General features: G+C 43.7%; 3 protein-coding genes across 4 annotated transcripts in view; 2 read left to right on the top strand and 1 right to left on the bottom strand.

Moving 5' to 3' along the window:
• ift172 (intraflagellar transport 172) overlaps positions 1-14,128 on the top strand; it is a 30,016-nt gene extending 15,888 nt beyond the window's left edge. The window contains exons 26-48 of the mRNA XM_035616886.2: positions 1,673-1,762; positions 1,903-2,000; positions 2,216-2,351; positions 3,340-3,456; positions 3,551-3,693; positions 3,777-3,870; positions 4,549-4,613; positions 4,875-5,055; positions 5,234-5,343; positions 6,709-6,838; positions 7,983-8,081; positions 8,248-8,357; positions 8,605-8,668; positions 8,972-9,058; positions 9,310-9,426; positions 10,360-10,470; positions 10,655-10,774; positions 11,403-11,498; positions 11,883-11,942; positions 12,062-12,160; positions 12,796-12,949; positions 13,130-13,221; positions 13,448-14,128. Coding sequence (XP_035472779.2) covers positions 1,673-1,762; positions 1,903-2,000; positions 2,216-2,351; positions 3,340-3,456; positions 3,551-3,693; positions 3,777-3,870; positions 4,549-4,613; positions 4,875-5,055; positions 5,234-5,343; positions 6,709-6,838; positions 7,983-8,081; positions 8,248-8,357; positions 8,605-8,668; positions 8,972-9,058; positions 9,310-9,426; positions 10,360-10,470; positions 10,655-10,774; positions 11,403-11,498; positions 11,883-11,942; positions 12,062-12,160; positions 12,796-12,949; positions 13,130-13,221; positions 13,448-13,540 — 2,466 coding nt within the window. The 3' untranslated portion in view covers positions 13,541-14,128. The remainder of the gene's footprint in view (positions 1-1,672; positions 1,763-1,902; positions 2,001-2,215; positions 2,352-3,339; positions 3,457-3,550; positions 3,694-3,776; positions 3,871-4,548; positions 4,614-4,874; positions 5,056-5,233; positions 5,344-6,708; positions 6,839-7,982; positions 8,082-8,247; positions 8,358-8,604; positions 8,669-8,971; positions 9,059-9,309; positions 9,427-10,359; positions 10,471-10,654; positions 10,775-11,402; positions 11,499-11,882; positions 11,943-12,061; positions 12,161-12,795; positions 12,950-13,129; positions 13,222-13,447) is intronic.
• Positions 14,129-16,407: 2,279 nt separating this feature from the next.
• Positions 16,408-21,862, bottom strand: part of LOC118289828 (12-(S)-hydroxy-5,8,10,14-eicosatetraenoic acid receptor-like) — a 40,312-nt gene continuing 34,857 nt past the window's right edge. The window contains exon 4 of the mRNA XM_047328758.1: positions 16,408-16,588. The gene's annotated coding sequence lies outside the window, so the exon portion shown is untranslated. The remainder of the gene's footprint in view (positions 16,589-21,862) is intronic.
• Positions 21,583-21,862, top strand: part of msra (methionine sulfoxide reductase A) — a 22,137-nt gene continuing 21,857 nt past the window's right edge. The window contains exon 1 of one of the 2 annotated variants that reach the window (XM_035616904.2): positions 21,583-21,861. In XM_035616904.2, coding sequence (XP_035472797.2) covers positions 21,714-21,861 — 148 coding nt within the window. In that variant the 5' untranslated portion in view covers positions 21,583-21,713. The remainder of the gene's footprint in view (position 21,862) is intronic. The other variant, XM_035616903.2, reaches the window with a different exon arrangement.

Genomic DNA, 21,862 nt, shown 5'->3' with positions numbered 1-21,862 from the left:
GGTGACATTTTTTGCCGACGGCAGATCATTTCTGCACATCCCTCAGGCATATAAACATGCACACACACACACACACACACACACACACACTTTACTAAAAGAAAGTCCGAGCTCGGCATCAACTTCTCCGTCTCTGTGGAGCAGCGTGTGCCGTTTTGCTCAACGGTCGCTTTTGGCCAAAATGACACGTTGGACGGTCGCTGCAAATAAATTGACCCAAAAAAAAAACCAGACAGAACCGAAGCTAGGGGAAAAGAAAAGAGACAAATCTGGTATAAATACAAAGAGAGAGGGACGATAGCAGCGTCTCTTCTCGTTCTGATGAACTCAGTGGAGCCAAGCGGCCTCCGCAGACTTGCCAGCCTCTGAAAATAGCCGTCTATTTCCGTCCGTTTGCTCCGTGGGCATATTCACAGAAAGTAATTAAGATAACAAGCCTCTCCGCTCTGTCGCTGCAGCGGCTCACGGATGATGCAGGAAAGTGAAAACTAAAACAGTTGCAACACTAGAACAATGAAGGAAGCTCGTGCCCTGTTTTTTTTTCAGTCGACAAATTATTCAGCAAAAAACAAAAAAAACAATGATTAAACATTTTTATGGACGAAAAAGCGGCACATGCATTTGTTCCAGTGACGCCGGAGCTGAAGTGAAAACTGAAAAGTCTGAGTTTTTGTAAATGGTTCACTCTGCACAAATGACTTCTCCGTACTATGACATTCTCTGAATATATTCCAAAAGGTTAAAAGGGTTTTTGTTTTCAGCTGTGCATTCCAAGATTGAAAAAAATTTCAATAGATATGAGAAAATTGGGATTATGAGTTGTAACTGTACAACACTTCATCTCTGTTTGACACAAATCCCTTCATGTTACATGTTCTGCGGCACATTACTGGTAACTGATTGCACATACATGCACTGTTTTCATTCTTAATAGTAATATTCCTTATTCTTTCATAGTTTTGTGGTCCTTGTGTTTGTATTTCATATATTTTGTATGGTGAGTTGTGTGACTGATAACTGCTGCTGTAACGGCGGAATTTCCCAGTTTGGGATCAATAAAGTACATCTACCTACCTACCTACCTACCTGCCTACATACTTACCTGCCTACCGGCCTAACTAGCTGCCTACCTTCCTTCCTTCCTACCTACCTACCTACCTACAGACCTGCCTACATACTTACCTGCCTACCGGCCTAACTAGCTGCCTGCCTACATACTTACCTGCCTACATACCAACCTACCTACATACTTACCTGCCTACCTACCTGCCTACATACCTACCTCCCTGCCTACATACCTACCTACATAGTTACCTGCCTACATACCTACCTACATACCTACCTCCCTGCCTACATACCTACCTACCTACATAGTTACCTGCCTACATACCTACCTACCTACATACCTACCTGCCTACATACCTACATACATACCTACCTACCTGCCTACATACCTGCCTGCCTACCTACCTACCTACATACCTACATACCTACCTACCTGCCTACCTACCTGCCTGCCTACCTACCTACCTACATACCTGCCTACATACCTGCCTACATACCTACCTACCTACCTGCCTGCCTACCTACCTGCCTGCCTACCTACCTACCTACCTACAGACCTGTGTTTTTCTGAGCGTATGTTTTTATCTTTTGTGTTTATGGCCTGTAGGTGGCAGAGCAGCTGTATGTGAAAGGAGGTCACATAAAAGATGCTATAGACATGTACACCACGGCAGGACGCTGGGAGGAGGCTCATAAGGTCAGTAAGTCTGGACACAAACACAATCTTGTTTCATCTAGCACCAGGCTGATGGAATAATAATAATAACGCTGGAAGTGGACATGTTATTCAGAGTCTGATGGTCAGAGGAGTGAATGTCCGATGTGTTTGGTCTCCAGCTGGCTGTGGAGTGTATGACGGAGGAGGAAGTCATGGCTCTGTACATCAGCAGAGCTCAGGAGCTGGAGGGAGACGGGAAGTTCAAAGAGGCCGAGAGGTAAGAGGCAGTGCGCTATGTTTATATTTACAGTCATCTGCTTCGTCAGTGGCTCCTAGAGGCAAAGTGACTGGACTGTGTCTGAAGTCATCTCTGACCTCAGTTACAGCAAGAGGAACGATAAAAGAAAACAGCGTCGGACTGTTGGCGGGTCGCCTGTCTATCCGTAGACTGACTCACTAATGTCTTACTTATTGTCTGTGTGCCACACGCAGGCTGTTTGCCACGGTGAAGCAGCCCGACCTCGCCATCACCATGTACAAGAAGAACCGCATGTTCGACGACGTCATCCGCATGGTGGCCAAACACCACCCCGACCTGCTGAGCGAGACCCACCTCCACCTGGCCAAGGTACGGCGCGGCGTGCTGCGGGCGACAGGAAGTGGTTCAACCATAGACTGTGTGTAAGAATGGACGTAGTCACCGGGTCCGAGAAATGAAGTAGAAATGACTAGTCCTTAATCAGAATACAGGGAATTACAATAATCTAACAGTGAGGTAATACAAGCATGAATAACTATCTTGGAAGTCTTTGGAAGAGGGATGGGGGAATGTATATCTTCCTTGTTATTTAAATTGTTGAGCGGCCGACCGGCCAGAGAAGTGAGCAGGGATTTACAACTCTTAAGAATCAAAAGAAAAAAACTCAAAATGCATTATAGCACGTATATTATTACATGTTTTTTTCTTTTCTCTCTGCTTCATTTGTCCGTTTTAATTACTTGTTGGTGAAATAAAATGAAAAAGATCTCAACATCTTCGTCTGAGCTCAGTTTGCAGGAGGCGACGCTTGTTGTCAAGGCTCTGCATCTTCTATTTCATCGGGGAGCGAAAAAGGATGTGAAAAGCTCCGATAAGGCTTCAGTCAGCTTCAGTTCTGCCACTCTCGCAGCTTCGTCAGGATTTTCGTTCCCCTCCGTTTCTTATATAACAAATTATGTTCAAAGTTTTGCGGTTTTTCGTTTCCAATTATCTCCAGAGAATCCGTGGCGCTGTAAACTGACAATAATGAGAAATGTGTCCTTCCTTTACATGTTGCATAAGAATCCTGTTATTTTTTTTTTAAACCAACGTGATGAAAGACATTTCAACATAATTAGACCACACACACACACACACACACACACACACACACACACACACACAGACACGCGCTTTGTCTCATTTTTACAACCTCGTAGTCGTGGTCACATCTCAGACGTCGAGTCTCGGAGCAGCAGCGACGACTCATAATTAATCGAATAGAGGTTTCGTCATTAAGTGCTTTCTCTCTCGCAGTAATGTACGTTATTAATATCACTATGATGTGTAAATACAGTGTAAATGCATTTCCCCGCAGGAGCTGGAAGCCGAGTCCAGGTTCTCGGAGGCCGAGTACCACTTCATGGAGGCCGAGGACCTGAAAGCTGCCGTCAACATGTACAGAGTCAATAATATGTGGGAGGACGCGTACAGGGTCCGTTATTATAATACTTATAATTATCTACATTAACAAACTGTTCTCATATCTTCTTACTATCCTTATGGATATGTTGTGATCGTTGTGACAGGTTGCAAAGAGCCACGGAAGCACTGGCGTCCAGAAGCAGGTGGCCTACCTGTGGGCCCGGAGTCTGGGCGGCGAGGCGGCCGTCAAGCTGCTCAACAAGTTCGGCTTCCTGGAGAACGCCATTGAGTCCGCTCTGAACAACTTGTGAGTCCACGACACATCCGTCTAAAGGCATATAAATAACACGGTGAGTTATTGTAATGTAACATTCTTCCTCTTGTCTCCAGTTCGTTTGACTTTGCCTTCGATTTGGCCCGTCTGTCGTGTAAGGAGAAGATTCCCGAGATCCACCTCAAACACGCCATGTACCTGGAAGACGAGGTAAATCCGTCACGCCGTCGCCGAATCGGCTGCTCGGACCACAGCGGGTTGTTTAACCTCACTCACCCGCTACAAACCACGTCTGTGTTCATTTAACGACAATCTCCGTTTATATATATGAACCCGTTTTTGTGATCTACAACATGTATATGAATATATTGTCCTTAACTATGTGTTCATATAATCGCAATGTTTTTTCGTCAACTCTGAATGAGTTAAATATAGTAACATGAGGTGGACCCGACCTCCGTGTGAGTCTCCATGTTTCTACGTCGTGTTGAATATGGTTGTTGAACTAAACGGCTCCAGAACACGTCGCATTCGCATTGAATTTTCAGACGCTGCCGGTAAAACAGGAAATGGAATCGGTGGTGCGCCGCCATAAAGTGTCCCCTGTCGGGCGCTCAGTTGGTTACGGTTTGCAACTTTACCACCAGATGCCGCCAGACAAATTACACACTGGGGCTTTAAGTTGACAAAGAGTCTAATGGGAGGAAGTCCGCTTCTATCACCGTGTATCTTCACACAGTTTTCCAACAGATTTCTCTTGTCATCATTTTTTAAATTCCATCGTTCACTAATCGTGTTCAATCGTAATAAATATTCTCGTCCGACCGTACATCCTACAGTAAATTTGCGCTAATCCCGAATTCCGTCACGTTTTTTTTCGTCTTCCAGGGAAAGTTCCCTGAGGCCGAGGTTGAGTTCATCAAAGCAGGAAAACCCAAGGAAGCTGTGTTCATGTGAGTACCAAGATTATTTATTGCTCAGCTTGTTCAATGTTTTTATCTGCTCATCAGATCACTTTGCTGGGTTTTACTTTTCGGGGCTTGTGTGTGGGTGTGTGTGTGTGTGTGCGTGTGTGTGCACGCGCGTGTGTGTGTGTGCGTGTGTGCGTGTGTGTGTGTGTGTGTGCGTGTGTGTGCACGCGTGTGTGTGTGTGTGTGTGTGTGCGTGTGTGCGTGCGTGTGTGCATGCGTGTGTGTGTTTTGCGTGTGTTCCAGGTACGTCCACAACAAGGACTGGGCCAGTGCGCAGCGGGTGGCCGAGGGCTACGATCCAGACAGCGTGTCCGAGGTTCTGGTCGGCCAGGCCAAGTTCTGCTTTGAGCAGAAGGATTTCCAGAAGGCTGAAGCCTTCCTGCTCCGAGCCCAGAGACCCGAGCTGGCTGTCAAATACTACAAGGTGAGGGCGAGAGCCAAACTGGCTTCAGGAAGCAACGAGGAAAAAAATTCAAAGTTCAAACTTTACTTCAGTGACTGAAAATTTGGTGACGTTCCGTTTTTTTTTTTTCATGACTAAGACTTCCACGATCTGCCTGATTGTCGGCTTTCTGTTTTTCTCCCGTACACGTGTTTGTTAGGATGCGGACATGTGGAGCGACGCCATGCGGATCTGTAAGGAGTATCTCCCCAACAAGCTCTCCATGCTGCAGGAGGAGTACGAGAAGGAGACGTCCAAAAAGGGAATCCGGTGAGACTGTAACGGCTGCAGCAGACGCCAACATAAAAAAAACCTTATTTTAAAGCGTTCGTGAGGAAAAAAAGCCACGAAACCCTCTCTCCACTCAGCCACCGGTCTGATCGCCGCATGGAGAATCGGTTTGATGCTTTATTAAACTCGGCTCGTCTGCTTTTCCTTGCCCCAAAAAAAGTGAAAGTCCCAGTAAAAGGACTAAAGCTCGTTAGGCAGAGAACCAGCAGCAGCATCTCTGCTCTCATCCTCCTCCTCCTCCCGTCCATGCTCCCTCTCTAATGACCCGTGGGAAGAAAACATCAGAAGTCACCGACGGAAACGAGCATTGATGAAGAAGAAGAGGAGGAAGAGGACGAAAGTTATTCCTGCAGAGTTTACGAAGGGCTTCCGGTTTCTCGTAGGCGTCCGCGCGCCACGGTCGGATTTATTGTTTCGCTAATAGATGAGACTCAAAGACGCACGTGACTTTAACCTCACCGGGGGGAAAAAACAGAAATAAAGAACAAGAAAGAGATAAACAGACTGTGCGTATGATTCCTGTGAGTTATGTCCATGGAATTTGGACATTCCGAGGTGTAACCGAGACAAAAGAAAACGGTGTATTGAAAAAAAATCTAATCTTTATGACGCCGTTGCTCTGTCTCTGTATGTTTACAGCATAAACAACAGTGTGCATTAAAGTTATTAAAGCCTCTACAAAGAAATTTGATAATATCGGCCTATACGAGGCCTTCACAGACATATCGGTATAGTTATTTATCATAAAGTTTATGGTTAATCTAAAATATCAAGCTTTGATTACATTTCATTGTCATAACGGTTTGATAATGACATTTTGGGAATCCTGGACATATGTATATATATATATATATTTATATGTATATATTGGTATCAGAAAACTTGTACTCCCTAATATTGGTACCCAAAAGTCCATATCGGCCAGGCTCTAATTAGAACTCTTATGAATCACAATTTCCTTGGTTTGTTTGACCGATTCGTTTGCACACAAGTACAGTATGAATTGGGGTGAATTGAATGATTCTCACTCATATTTTCATGGATTTTAGATCAAAGTGAGGAAACCATTTTGTTGCTAATGGGCGGAGGTAGCGAGAGTCAATGGTTGCTGTCGTGAAAATAACCCTGTGATGTATCTCGCGTGAAATTCAATTTGCGTACGTCTGTTAATTTGTGTGTGTGTGTGTGTGTGTGTGTGTGTGTGTGTGTGTGTGTGTGTGTGTGTGTGTGTGTGTGTGTGTGTGTGTGTGTGTGTGTGTGTGTGTGTGTGTGTGTGTGTGTGTGTGTGTGTGTGTGTGTGTGTGTGTGTGTGTGTGTGTGTGTCCGTCCGTGTGTCCACCCCAGGGGCGTGGAGGGTCTGCTGGAACAGGCCAGAGAGTGGGAGCAGTCGGGCGAGTACTCCCGGGCCGTGGAGTGGTACCTGAAGGTGAAGGACGACTCCAACGTGGTCCTGATGGAGAAGTGCTGGATGAAGGTAACACCAAAGTTGTCGCCACAACTAGAACCCACGCAGCAAAAAGATTAGTTGAAAACACGTCTTTTTCCCACGTCTGGATTCGGTTGAAAAAGGAAAGTTCATTTCAGCCCCCAAAAACAGCGACGTCCTAACGACGTGTGGTGTTTGTTGGGAACCGTCCTCCAACAGGAAACACGAGAAACGTTACTAACGAGCTTCTCCTCATATTCAGCCTTGTCACGGGCGGATGAATAGAAAGAAAAGAGAGTAGCCAAGATATTTCCCCTGACGCCCGGAGGAAGGAGGAAGGAGGAAGGTCACCGGCTCACCGGGTCACTGGGTCACTGTGTCACTGTGTCACCACCATCAATAGATTTACTTCAGCAGATATTCTGTGTTATTGACCCAAAGCGCAATGGAGATCAGGTCACCTGGAATCTGATTGGTTGCTGAAGGAAAGGTCAAAGAGGTCGCAGAGATCAATAGGGTTAAGGGTTTTTTTTTCTCCCCACTGGGAATTTTGTCTCCTGGTGGTGATTTCGAGGGAAAAGTCACAGGGTCAAAATAAATCAATATTTCTCTTCCTGTAGAGATTCTGAATATGCACCATCGATATTATTACAATTTCCTTTCCTTTTCTTTTTTTAAGAAACAGGTCCATGTTGATGGACGGAGGGAATCACTAAAACATCTGGTAGCAGATGTGCAGTCGTCACACGTTCATTCTCCAAATCATCTAATTATATTTTTTGACCCATAAATGATGGTGTTGATTTTAATTTTGATTAAAATGGATGATAACGAGAGCCGATGATCAGATAATCAACATAGAACAAATAATCTGCGACTTTTTTGGGGGGGTGATAATCTCCTAATCGTTTCTGTTTTCTAATCAACCTACGGTGGCCCTGAAGTGCGAATCACAACGACAAAAAGGAAAGCACTGATTTGTCGTCGTGATTTGCACTTCAGGGCCATGGTACGAACGAACACTGCCAAACGTTTTTCTGTGCCGAGCTTCTCACGTGTTCCCTTTTCCTGCATTGCATCGGTTTAGATTTGAGGTATTTCGGTTTTGAACAGCTGATCCGACGCCTTATAGACCAAACAATTATCAGATTAATCAAAACCCGTGCGTGCGTGCGTGTGTGTTTTTTTCCAGGCGGCAGAGTTGGCCATCAAGTTCCTGAGCGGAGACCGTGCAGTGGAGGTGACTCAGGTGGTCGGACCACGACTCACACACCTGGGGAAGTACAACGCTGTAGGTGGAGACACACACACACACACACAAACACGCACCCACACACACGCAATGGTCTGGATCTCACAAAGAAAGAACTGAACGTATCACCACTCTACAGATTTTTGTTTTTTTTACAGATATCATGATATAAGTTTTTAATTCTCCTGTGGACTTGGTGTTCCAGGCCGCGGAGCTCTACCTGACCATGGACCTCATCAAAGAGGCGATCGACGTCTTCATCGAGGGCGAGGAGTGGAACAAGGCCAAGAGGGTCGCCAAGGAGCTGAAGCCCAGGTGGAAGACACACACACACACACACACACACACACACGTACACACACTCTCACATACACAAGCACTCGAGTGTGTCGTAATTCCTACTGGCAAAACAGGCAAATCTGTCATTTTAAAGATTCACTTAAAATGCTTCGCTCCAAAGTGAACGTTTAGATTAAGAAAAAAAGAATCTGATTATTATTAGTGTAGTATTTAATATATTGAATTCAGTATATATTTGTCTTTCCTCTCTGATCTGGTGCAGGTACGAGGACTACGTGGACCAGAAATACAAAGAGCATCTGAAGAATCAAGGCAAAGTGGACTCTGTAAGTTTTGTCACTCACACTCTCCTGATGCAATTTTGCCATATTATTACTTTCATACTAAAAAAATCTGGTGAGTAGAATTCACGTGTTCAAGAAAAACCCCACTGTTGGTAAATATTGGCAGCAAAAGACGAGTCTCAATCCACATTTATTACGTCTTCAGAAATGAGTAAAGTTCAAATTTTTGGCAGCCAACGTACAAAAATGTAGGTTTTCATTAGCAAATGGTTAAAAAAAGAATCACTCTGAATGTTTTTATATATATATATATTCTATAAAACTGAAACACGTGCGTGTGACCAGCTGGTGGGCGTGGACGTCATGGCGGCTCTGGACATGTACGCAGAACGAGGCCAGTGGCAGAAGTGTCTGGATACGGCGTCCAAACAGGTACGAGATGCTAAATTTCTATCAGATATTATTTTGTATATATATGTATAAAGTTTAAATTAAAGACTAGGAGTTCAAACATTTCTTTTAAAGTCAGGAAAATTCATTGAATCAATGAATTTGTCCTGTGACCGAACTGTTAATCGTGTTGTGTAAATCCAAGACTTTAATCTGGGAATTTACATCAATTTGGTATATGAACATATTATATTTCTTTCACTATCAATTGTCTCCGTGTCATGTTCCGTCAGAACTTCAAGATCCTGCACAAGTACGTGGCTCTGTACGCCACACGCCTCATCAAGGAGGAGGAGGCTCTGAAGGCGCTGCAGCTCTACATCCAGCACGGAGCGCCGCCCAACATGCAGGTACCGTACTGTACTGTACTGTACTGTACTGTACTGTACGCACACGCTCAACCTCTTCACTCGCGGAGAAACTGCCTCCCTGCAAAAAAAAGTTCCAATAATATGGAAATCTTTGTAATAGTAATTGACAGGGTCGGGTCAGATTACTGTGAAATGTAGTCAGACATGTTCATATAATCCATTGGATTACATAAATAATGTTATATAATCTGAATACTTTTGGATTTATTTTGATTATTTCAAAATCAAGCTTTATACAAAAAAAAATGTAAGCAACCGCAAAATTTTGAGTTCCACAAATTCATCTTTAAAACTGTTTAAACGTAAAAAAAACATTTTCAACACAAATACAATGCATTTATCATATTCAGCATTTACAAAACCAACAAACAAAGCATTATCATTATCTATAAATCATAGAAAAATAAAATAAAACTAAAAGAGTTAACAAAACTGGCAACCTGCACACAGTAACATACTGTTTTTATACCGTATATATGAAAACAATTGTGATTTTTAAAATTGATATATTTTAAAGACATCATCAAAATGAGACCAGGACAATGTATAATGTATATACATGTATAATGTATAATCTAATCACGTTTTTTTTTTTTTCCAAATGTAATCTTGTCTGATTGTCGTGATTTATTTTTTCCTAATCTGATTCCTTGTAATGTAATGTTTGTCTAACTCCCACAGACACTTTAGTTACTTTCAGACGTCGCTGCAAAACAAAAAAACAATCATCTTAATGTATTGTCTTAATGATCTGATTGTTCTGAATTGGCAACACACAAAAAAAGTAATCTGATTTGAAATATAGGCTGAAGCATGAGATCGCATTTGTTTTCTGTCCCTTTATTTCACGATACGACCTCAAGGCGTCTCCACGACGCCTCGACTGATGAAGTTCATTTCTCTTACCCTCAGAACTTTAACATCTACAAGCGTCTGTTCCTGGACCTGATCAACGTCCCCGACACCGACGGGCCGGAGTCGTACCGCATGTGGGCCGACCTGCGCAACTTCCTGCTGCAGCTGGTAAGACCTGCGAAAACAAGACCACGGATGGGAACAGACATTTTCATTATAACTCTTTTTTACATTTACCGGTTTTCAACCATCCAGAGAATTGATCCAATTCAGACTATTTCTTGTCAGGAGAAGTAATGTTCCACAGCTAAAGAATAAATCCTGCATTTCCGCGCTGTTTTCCCGACTGCAGTGCGAGGGCGTGTCCAAGTCGGCCGAGGCCAACTCGCCGGCGCACGAGGACTTCGAGCAGATGCTGCTGGTCGCTCACTACTACGCCACGCGGTCCGCCACCAGAGGAGTCGAGCCGCTGGTAAGGAAACACTCGGAGGGGACTTCAGGAAGCATTTCACCTGAATCGTACCCGTCCAGACATTTCCACGATCGCTCACGATTATTTTCCCTCTCAAATGTTTGTTTGTTTGCAATACTGAAAAAGTTAAGGACGCATTTGCATGGGCATTTTTTATCGAAGATAGGTCTCCAGCCATGGGAGGAATCCAGATCCAGGAATGTTGTGAAAGATTCTTCACCCTTGACATTTATAGTCTTATCTTTAGGAATATACATAATATTTTAATGATCAGATGGAGATGGGGACGCGGGTGTTGGATGAAACAGCCTGTAGGTGGGCGAGTGCTCGACCTTAGCGGGAAGTCTGCGCTCTCCGAGTGCTTGTGTTTGTTTGGTTTAGTTGTTTATTTCTTGCGTTAATCTTTTCACACACACTTTAGGAAACTTTTGGAAATGTATCACATCTCACCACCAGGTTCAAATCGACCGTTACGTCTTTAAAACCTAAGCCTGACAGCGGCACATCATCAGCAAAGAAAATGAGCAAAAATGGGGAAAATGACCCGTCGTCACGGGGTTTACTGTGTTTTCTCACTCATTTCAAAGAAACAAAGTCCGTCCCTAATTTCCGCTCTTTGTGTTTCCAGGTCAGCGTCGCCGCCAAGCTGTCGGTGTCTCTGCTGCGTCACACCGAGCTCGTCCCCGCCGACAAGGCTTTCTACGAGGCCGGGCTCGCCTGCAAGGTCAAGAGGAGACTGAGTCTCGGACTTCTAGTGTCTGGAAATTTTCCACTCAACTAGTGCTTACATAATTTAGATTTAGTTTTAGTCTTAGGTACAAATTCATGACCTAAAAATGTTCTTCCATCCTGGTTCCTCAGAGGTTCTCTCCGCTGAAATAAATATGTACAGGACATGTTTTTAAATCGACTTTAATCTACAAAATAAATTTATTTTTCTGAAATACATCTTTAAATGTTCAGGGCACTCCAGGACAGCCTAACCCTATCCCGCATGTTTGGAAGTTATGTTATACACAATATTAACATCTTCAGACTCGAGTCATGAGGTTTTGCACCTGATTATTATTATATATTATTATTCTATAACGTTTCCTCATCCTGGCAGGCTGTCGGCTGGAATAACATGGCCTTCATCTTCCTCAACCACTTCCTGGATCTCTGCGATGTGAGTGTCACACAAACCGAAATGATTCGTATCTAAAGCTACAAAACTCTAGAAAACCAAATCTAAATTTTCATATAATATATGTCCCACCGTTCTGATTGGCTGATTCCCGTCTCCAGGCCGTTGACGAGGGGACGCTGGACGCCCTGGACCACACCGACTTCCTGGACACTGACATCCCCTTCGAAGTTCCGATTCCCACAAAACTCTGTGTCACCGTAAGACACACACACACACACACACACACACGCACACACACGCACACACACACACGCACACACACACACGCACACACACACACACACACACACGCGTTACAGGACGAACTGTGGATCAGCTGATCTTCAGTCACGTGACTGATTGGTCCGTTGAAGCTTCCTGCTTCCTGCTGCAGACACACCAGCCGTCAGTCTGGAATTTCCATGATAATCCTCAGGTTTTGAAAGAAATATATTATTTTTATTATTATTATTATTATTTATTCACACAATTTAAAAAATATATAGGACATGACCGAATAACAAAACATAAACTTTTTCAGGGCGATGAAGACATTTTTCTACCAAATTAATGTTAAAATTTCACAAAATTTGAAAAATCAAAATCAAAAAAAATTTAGATGCAGAAAACTATTTGACTGCCTTTATGTGACTACAAACTATTGATAACACGAAATGTATCAATGTACAATAATTCAACAAATGATAATAATATCTGGATAAAAACAAAAACAGATTTTTCCTCATTTTAAGGACAATTAAAATGAGGTGTGTGTGTGTGTGTGTGTGTGTGTGTGTGTGTGTGTGTGTGTGTGTGTGTGTGTGTGTGTGTGTGTGTGTGTCTGTTGCTACAGGATGCCCAGCGGGAGCAGATCCGTGACTGGGTGCTGATGGTGTCCATGGACCACCGGTTGGAGCAGGTTCTGCCCCAAGATGAGAGGAACTCATACGAAGCCTCGCTGGTCGCCGCCAACACCGGCCTGCGCTCGCTGCCGTGTGTCCTCACCGGTAACACACACACACACACACACACACACACACACACACACATGAACACACACACCCTTTTCTATTGCGGACCTCACTCAAGCAGGTCATTTTGTGGGGAAAAGTGGTTTGATACAGCAGGAAAACAAAATGGACGTTATGTTGACGCCTGAACGTGTCGTTCACCCTGCGGCTCTCCAGGTTACCCCGTGCTGAGGAACAAGATCGAGTTCTCCGCTGTGGGCAAAATGGCGAACGCGGAAGACTGGAACAAATTCCTCATGGCCACGAAGGTGAGGCGACGAGACAGAGAGACGGATACACACCACAAAAACCGTCACGCTGTTCATCATATCGTGTCATGGCTTCCTTCACTTTCACTTCAACCTTTTTGAGGACGTCTTTTTTTTTCTTTTTCTAATCTTCTCCTTTTTGAAATCTGCAAAAATCACTTTGCTATGGTAACGGTTATTCGGTCAGGTAACGCCTTTTCCGTTTGTGTCCGTCGTCCCCCCGCAGACCACTCACAGTCCGGAGTGTCGGGACGTCCTGGACTTCATCAGTCAGTGGTGCTGCGGCGGTCAGCCGGCGTCCGGATTCTCCTTCCACTGACTCAGACCGGTCTGGATTCTCTCTTCCACCTCTGATGCAACATCTGAAAGGTCCAGTTCTTCATCCCTCTGTTCCCCTCCTCCTCCTCCTCCTCCTCCTCCTCTTTTCTCTCGACACATTCGAGGGCTTGTCACCGACACAGACTCTTTGTGCTGAAATCTCCAGGATTTTTAGAAAAACTACAGACACACAACTTATTTATTTATTCGTTTTCATTTTTATTTTTATTTTTTTTGGTAAATTTTGTCTACCGGGACTTTAATCATTCTTTTCTTGTCACACGTTCCTCCGCCCGTCGTTCCCTCCCATCAGAAGAACTTCCTCTCTCTCAGGATGACGTCGCTGAATCAAAAAAAATAAATAAAAAAGCCAAAGGTCACTGTCAGATTTTTAACAAAAAGACTTTTTACTACTCATAAAGACTTTATTCTAATAAATCAATAAGTCTGCACTGACGGTCAGACGGACTATTTAATTGTGTACGTGTGCTTCAGATGCCGGCGTCTCCCCGGCGACGCCTTCATCGTGTGTTTGATATTGAACGAGATTTTTTGTTTGCTGAAGTTCAAATAAAAGATTGTTTTCACATTTTTTGTCCGAGCTCTTGTTTTACTTCCCTTTATCGTGTCCTCTTCGCTCAACTTGCAATTAAACTTAACGGCTTCATATCATGTTTTAAATAATGAAAACACTAAATTTATACTAAAATGCAGGAAACCCAATCAGATAATTAGCATTTTTCAGACAGTAATTTCTATTTATATCAATTTGGTCACTTTCATTGTCTTACATCATTTGTACAAATGACATAACGTTGGAAATTCAGTTCACACTTTACATATTCACACAGATTTTACATATAGATTTTTAGGTGTCTGTTTTTTTTCATTATAGATATTCAGGTATTTCTTAGTAACAGATTATTTGTTGTTTATTTGTTTCTAACATGTAGATTTACAGGTTTCTGTTTCTTTATTTTTATTTACAGGTGACATTCACAGTGAGATGTTACCGTGATGGGTCAAAGCTGTCCAAAAAGAAACTATATTTATTCGATAGATTAAAAAAATCAAAATGTACAAAAAGAAGACTGAAGGCAGGCGAGGATTTTATTGATTTGTTTATTTCATTCTTATAAGATACAGACAACGATGAAATGGTGACATGAAAAAGAAAGAAAAATCATACAGAAGTGTAAACACATGTTGATCTGATTAAAATGTGGACGTGTTTTTTAAAGCTACCTAAACAATCTGGGTGGAAACTAATAACAAATGGTAGTGACACAATAGATTTAATGAATTTTATTGTCTTTATTTTACACATGATTATTCATCATTATCATCAGTTTTATATTTTGGCTGGGTCGGACACCTTATAAGTTAAAGATGAAGTTTATTGTCACATGTACAGTTAAAGGAATGTACGACAGCAGCCTGAAGAAAAGATCTTTAAAAAAAGTGTATTTTCATTTAACATAACTCAGTTTTCTTTCATTTTTCCTTCCACCTGAGTCGCACATGGAGACACTAAAGAAAACCTTATTCAAAAAATTCATAATATAGTTTCAAAAACAACCTGATAAGACAAAATGACAAAAAATATTTGACTGCATAGTAAAACCTTGTAAAGTGACTCAGCATGACTCTACTGTAAATACCACACATACAGTACAGTACATAGTGAACGATGGTATACAGTAATATACAGTAGTCACTGCCTCCCTTTCCCAGCAGAGGGGCTTTACTGTACATCCACAATCAATATTAAAGTCTGTGTGTGTGTGTTTGGGGAAAATACATTAGTTAAGTGAAAAACTCCGTGGAATTCCTTCCTGCTCCGCTCGCGGCTCCTGAAAATGAACAAGTACTGTACTCACCCACACTCTTCACCACGGAAAAGACCGTTTGCAGATTTTAATATTCACATTTAAACATTACATATGGACGAGACGTCTGTCAAAAGAGGTTGATGGCGTCTGTTCAGTAATCCATCAATTTGACAAATAAACAGAATAAAAATTAAATAAAACGTCATCGTCCGAACCTTTTTCCAACGTCTGACTCCAAATAGGCGGAGCCACCTGTCAATCAAGTGAAAAACATCACTTGTTGATGTTTCGGCTGCACTGGTCGGATATCGAACCCGCAGCCTCGCGGTACGGGAGACCGCGGCGCTGACCACTAGGCCCAAACCCCCGAGTCGTTAGCATCTGTTGCTAGCACGTCACTGCGCACACAGTGTTGTGTGGTTCGCTCCGCGCCTTTTATTTTTTTGTTATTTGGGATTTACAGATCAGATTTCTTTTTTTTTTCAGCTAGCGGATCGTGAGGAAAATTCACAGAATTTTTCAATAAAGTGTATTGGATTAAATCCGCTCGCTGCTCCTTTAATATCGTTGGTATTGTTATCTGGATACACATTGGGGGGAAAAAGAAGGTTAAAAGGTTTTTAGTTTTTCTTAGAAAATAGTTTCTGATGACTCCTAGTGGCCACTAGTGGAACTGCAGCTACGTTCTTTCCACAGATACCAATGTGCTCAGAAAAATCTGCCATGTTGATGAATTAGCAACGCTCTCATGTTCTCTGCAGCGTTCCGCTGACATGTCAACTCTCTCTCTCTGCCTCTCTGTCCGAGCTCGGCGTCGACACTCGGGTCGCTCTCTTGGCATTCACCGCGTGCCTTAATTGTCTGGACATTTAAATCAAGGTCCGCCGTGAACACGAGGAGAGACGACCCACGTTTTCCACCTCCTTTTGTCCATTTTACCTCAGCTCTGCCTCAGTTTTGTCCCATTCCCATATTCCCCAAATCCCCCCCCCCCCCCCCCCCAATTCTTTTTCACTTCATCCCGTTAGAGAACACGACCCCTCACGTCCTGCTCCACTGGGGCTTCATCACTTCCGTCCCAATAGGTTCCCTCGACCTTCACGTGACTCCGGGACGTCAAGTGGCATGTCACGAGATTGTCTGTTTCGTCAAATCCTTTTGTTGTGTGTGTGTGTGTGTGTGTGTGTGTGTGTGTGTGTGTGTGTGTGTGTGTGTGTCTGTGTGTCTGTGTGTGTGTGTGTGTGTGTGTCTGTGTGTGTGTGTGTGTGTGTGCGTGTGTGTGTGCGTGTGTGCGTGTGTGTTTGTGTGTGTGTGTGTGTGTGTGTGTGTATTAAACCTATTTCAAACATCTATTTCATACAAGGACACATTTCACTATTGCTGCCGACCTTAGAAATCTCTCATCCCCCACTCGGAGTCAGAAACTTCACGCCGTCGTCGTGCTGATTATTCAACAAACTACAAACGATATCATATTTTTGCTGCTTATTCCAAATAACTGACGGCTGGTTGGACTGATGCATGAACACTAGACTCTACTGACCACAGGCCACACAGACTAGAGCAGATTAAAACAGCTGATCGATTAGTAACTCACCACTTAATTAATCTCCAATTATTTTGATAATCGATTTATCGGTTCAAGTAGTTTTTATGAAGAAGAAAAACGTCAAAATTGTCTGATTTCAGCTTCTTAAATGTGAATATGTTCTGGTTACCTTGCTCCTCTGTGACAGTAAATCAAATATCTTTGGTGTGTCCACGAAACACGGTCGACACTTTTCACCATTTTATGGACCAAACGAACTTAATCGATGAACTAACTAATAATCTTTAGTTGCAGATCAAACCAAATGTTCAGATTACAGATGGCAACGGTGCTGATTAGTGCGCGTGTGTGTGTGTGTGTGTGTGTGTCAAGGATATCCTGCTGACCTCTGCGTAATAGGCCACACGCTGGGACGACTTCAGGCAAATGACAAAAAATGAAAAATGCACGACACACGCAACTCGACAGGGAAACTGACTCAACGTTCCACTGTGACAGAGACATGAACAATACCAGCAGCGTCGCTCGGGGAGATATCCCTCATCTCCCACAGAGGAGGCATGATGGGGTTTGGGGTTTTTTGCTCCATCACTTAGACACTTGAAGCAGCTTTTGTGTTTTTGGAGAGAAAGTAATGTCAACTGGCCATCTCATGTCACAGGTGACTTGTGAGCAGCTCAAATAAAGTGGGATTTGATTTCCTCTTCTTAAATTGGGGGGGGCGGCGTTCATATGTCGAAAAATATACGATTACCTTTGATTTTCGGACCCTCTCACTCCAGATACCGCATCCCCCCAAACCCCATTTTTAACTGCTAATCATTAAAAACAATAAATCCACTTCCACGTCAAACTCATGATGACGTGATGACCGTCTGACTGAAGCCTGGAAAATTGATTTCCATATATATATATCGATAATGGCTTCCAAGGAAGAAGAAGGGGAAACATGTATAAAGTGAAATATTGCAGCATGCACTAAGTTGATCTGATATCATATATATATTTATTTATTTTTTTGAATTATGCAAATAAATCAATAAATCGCGGTACAGGTCCTTTACCGCGATGTATTCATGCGGCGCCATTAAAGCGTCATAATGCATGTTTCATATACAACCGCTGCATTAATGAGGCTCAGCTGCAGGGGAGGAGGAAGCTGCTGATGCTCAAAAAAATATGACATGTTCGAGGCTATTTTTCACCCCTTCCTCATTTGTGCAGATGCAGCGGAGGCGCTGCTCGACGGCTCCTCGGCAGGAGGAGGAGGAGGAGGAGGAGGAGATGGAGATGATGGAGATGAAGGAGAAGATGGAGCTCTGCAGCCTCATTAACCGACGAAATGCAAATGACCCAGATAGCTCGTGTAGGCTAAACTGCGGAGGGGGGGGGCTGCCTTTGTGGGGGTCGGGCGTGTGTGTGTGTGTGTGTGTTAGACCCCTACATTAAAAAGAAAAAAAGATCATCTATAGGCCAAATAGTCGAGTCCAAACACCGACACGACTCAAATCACACCAACAGTTCTGTGGAGACACATTCTCATCCCAGGAAATAAATATAATATGATAATAAAAATGTGCAGTGTGTTTTTTTTATCATTGGAATATTAATATGATAGGTATATTTCAGATGGTATATTATTGGGATCTGGGCGTGTGTGTGTGTGTGTGTGTGTGTGTGCGTGTGCGCGCATCTCCGCAGAGCTCGACAGCACTGCGGCGTTTTTGCAGGAGCAGATTTAGCGCAGATGAAAGTGTAGAAGCAACACGCGCGCACACGCACACACGCACACGCATACGAGGCCTTTACAGCAAAAAATGGATTAAAAAATAAAACAAGATTGGACGTCGCACAGATGTGCGTAAAAACCGAACAATACCTTCCTCCAGCGGCGGAGTGCGGGGGACATGGCGCAGGTTTCTTTCTTTTCTTTCTTTCTTTTTTTTCTTTCATAAACATATCAGCAGTCATATCTAATAAAGCAACACAACCCTCCGTGCGCGTGCAGCCCGGCTCCGCGGAGCGCGCTCCTCTTCCACCTCCGGAGATCCGCGCGGGAGGATGCGGGAGGATGCTGAGGGATGCGGGAGGATGCTGCGGAGGAGGAGCGTCCTTCTCCCACTGCAGCTGAATCTGCCCAACTGCTTGTGTTCTCTCTTTCAAATCTCCCCGAGCGCAAATAGTCCAAAAGAGTCGGGAGAAGAACCAGAACCGGAGCCGGAGCCGGAGCCGGAGCCGGTGCGACGTCCCTGAAGCAGAAGATGTCAGGAGGTTTTTTCTCTTTTTTGTTTGCGCTGCTGCGCGAGGCTGCAGGAGTCAGGAGGAGGATACAGTAGCAGTGTGACAGGATGGAGGGAGAGAGAAGTTGGGCGCAGTCGGATGGAGAGAGGAGGAGGAGGAGGAGGAGGAGGAGGAAGGGGGTGGTCCTCTGAAAGAGAGATGGAGTCGGATGATAAAGCCATGGTTTTTTACACCCTGGGCTTCCAGCTCACGTCCTCTCACTCTGCTCTCCATCCTTCTGTCCTCTGAGGAGGAGGAGGAGGAGGAGGAGGAGGATGGAGGGATGAGGAGGAGAGAAGAAGCAGACTCCCTGAAGCACAGTGACATGTTTCAATCCAAGAGCCGAAGAGAAACCTCACTTCATGGCACCTGAACGCCTCGTGATCCCATCCCCCCAACACCATGATCTGCTGCTGCTACGTGACAGTGTATGAATATTGGAACAAAATGTGACCATATTTTAATTTCCCGTTGGTAAAATAAAACACACGATACCCACAATGCATTTCAGTCTTCACTGTGCTCTGTGGCGTTCAGATCTGAAGGGAGAGGGAAAGAAAAACACCGCCGGGGGGGGGGCCTTGGGTGGGGGGGGGGGGGGGGGGGGGGGGGCCTTGGGTGGGGGGCCTTGGGTGGGGGGCCAAGCACCACGCACGGTCTGAGGCTCGGAGGCCCTTTTCTTTTTTATGAGATTAGATTAGATTGTAATCCAGACCAACTAGATCCAGTTCATCAACAGTGACCTGAATTCCATAATAACCGGTTCATATCCGAGTGTGTGAATCAGGAAGGACCCGGTTGTTTGGGACACGACGGTCGGCTTCTTTCTTCTTCCCTCCGTCCGTTCACGCCACTTTTTAATTCACAGCCCGTCTGGCGTGTATGTTTTTTGCATGTTTTTTTTTTTTCATGAATCACAAATGAATCAACAGCCTTGTCTGAGAATAATAAAAATAATGACTCATTTATGTTTAAGTCACAGTAAAAATGACTGTGATTTCAGGGTCACACTGACGATTTCTTTGAGACACTGAGGGAGAAAAGGAGAAAAAAGACTTTGATTTTGATATGACTCGTACGTCAGAAACAATCTATAGACGCAAAGCAAATAATACAAAACTTTGGCAGAATGAAAAGTGGCAGAACTTCAGCAGCAATTTTACCATTTCACTTATCAGAATGAAACTCATCAAATCCATCTGCTGATTGATTTTTCTCGTATATTTTAAACAAACTAGATATGAATTTATATTTGAGTGCACAAAACGTTTGCAGCATTTCTCCCTGTAGTGTTCTGCAGCAAAACCAAACTCCATTAAAAAAAACATTTTTTTTGTGTTATTTCACCTACAGATGACAAATAAAATTTTTAAAACTTGCAAATTCACTATGGCGAGAAATAACAAGAAGTTCCGGTAAATTCGGCGAACACGAGATGTCAATCAAACAGTGGACGGACAAGTAAAATAGAATATTTTCTAGAAATAAAAAGAGTTATCATTTGTGCAGAAATTCATGTTGACGCATGCGCCATGTAATGTTTCGGGTGTATATAATATATCTATTTAGATATTTTGTCTATGCTCACGGTTGTGTAACGTGCTACAGTACAGTGTGTAATGTGTGTGTGTGTATGTGTGTGTGTGTGTAATGTGTGTATGTGTGTAATGTGTGTGTGTAATGTGTGTATGTGTGTGTAATGTGTGTATGTGTGTGTAATGTGTGTATGTGTGTGTAATGTGTGTAATGTGTATGTGTGTAATGTGTGTGTGTGTAATGTGTGTGTGTGAAATGTGTGTATGGTTTTGTAATGTGTGTGTGTGTGTGTAATGTGTGTGTTTGTGTAATGTGTGTATGGTTTGGTAATGTGTGTGTGTGTGTGTGTAATGTGTGTGTTTGTGTAATGTGTGTGTTTGTGTAATGTGTGTGTGTGTGTGTGTGTAATGTGTGTATGGTTTTGTAATGTGTGTGTGTGTGTGCGCGTGCGTGTGTGAGTGTGTAATGTGTGTGTGTGTTGCGTGTGTGTGTAATGTGTGTATGGTTTTGTAATGTGTGTGTGTGTGTGCGCGTGCGTGTTTGAGTGTGTAATGTGTGTGTGTGTGTTGTGTGTGTGTAATGTGTGTATGGTTTTGTAATGTGTGTGTGTGTGTGCGCGTGCGTGTGTGAATGTGTAATGTGTGTGTGTGTGTTGTGTGTGTGTAATGTGTGTATGGTTTTGTAATGTGTGTGTGTGTGTGCGCGTGCGTGTGTGAATGTGTAATGTGTGTGTGTGTTGCGTGTGTGTGTATGGTTTTGTAATGTGTGTGTGTGCGCGTGCGTGTTTGAGTGTGTAATGTGTGTGTGAGTGTGTGTTTGTGTAATGTGTGTATGGTTTTGTAATGTGTGTGTGTGTGTGTGTGTGTGTGTGTGTGTGAGTGACATAACCCGAGTGTGTCAGTTAGGTAACGTCGCTTGTTGTGTTGCTAAGCTAACGGAGCTAGCCGCTGTCACTGAGTTCCGCGGCGGAGGCTCCGATGGTCTCCTCCTCCTCCTCCGCCTCCAGGCTCCGTGTGCTCTGGCGTCACTTCGGCGGCAGTAGAATGGGAGAGATGGCGTCCAAGGGACAGATGCCCGCACCGGAGACGGCGCTGCCCGGGCGGACCGACCCCATCACGGTCTCCGG

Source organism: Scophthalmus maximus, chromosome 18, assembly GCF_022379125.1.
Source record: "Scophthalmus maximus strain ysfricsl-2021 chromosome 18, ASM2237912v1, whole genome shotgun sequence".
Taxonomy (NCBI): domain Eukaryota; kingdom Metazoa; phylum Chordata; class Actinopteri; order Pleuronectiformes; family Scophthalmidae; genus Scophthalmus; species Scophthalmus maximus.
This window is presented reverse-complemented; position numbering and strand designations above follow the sequence as displayed.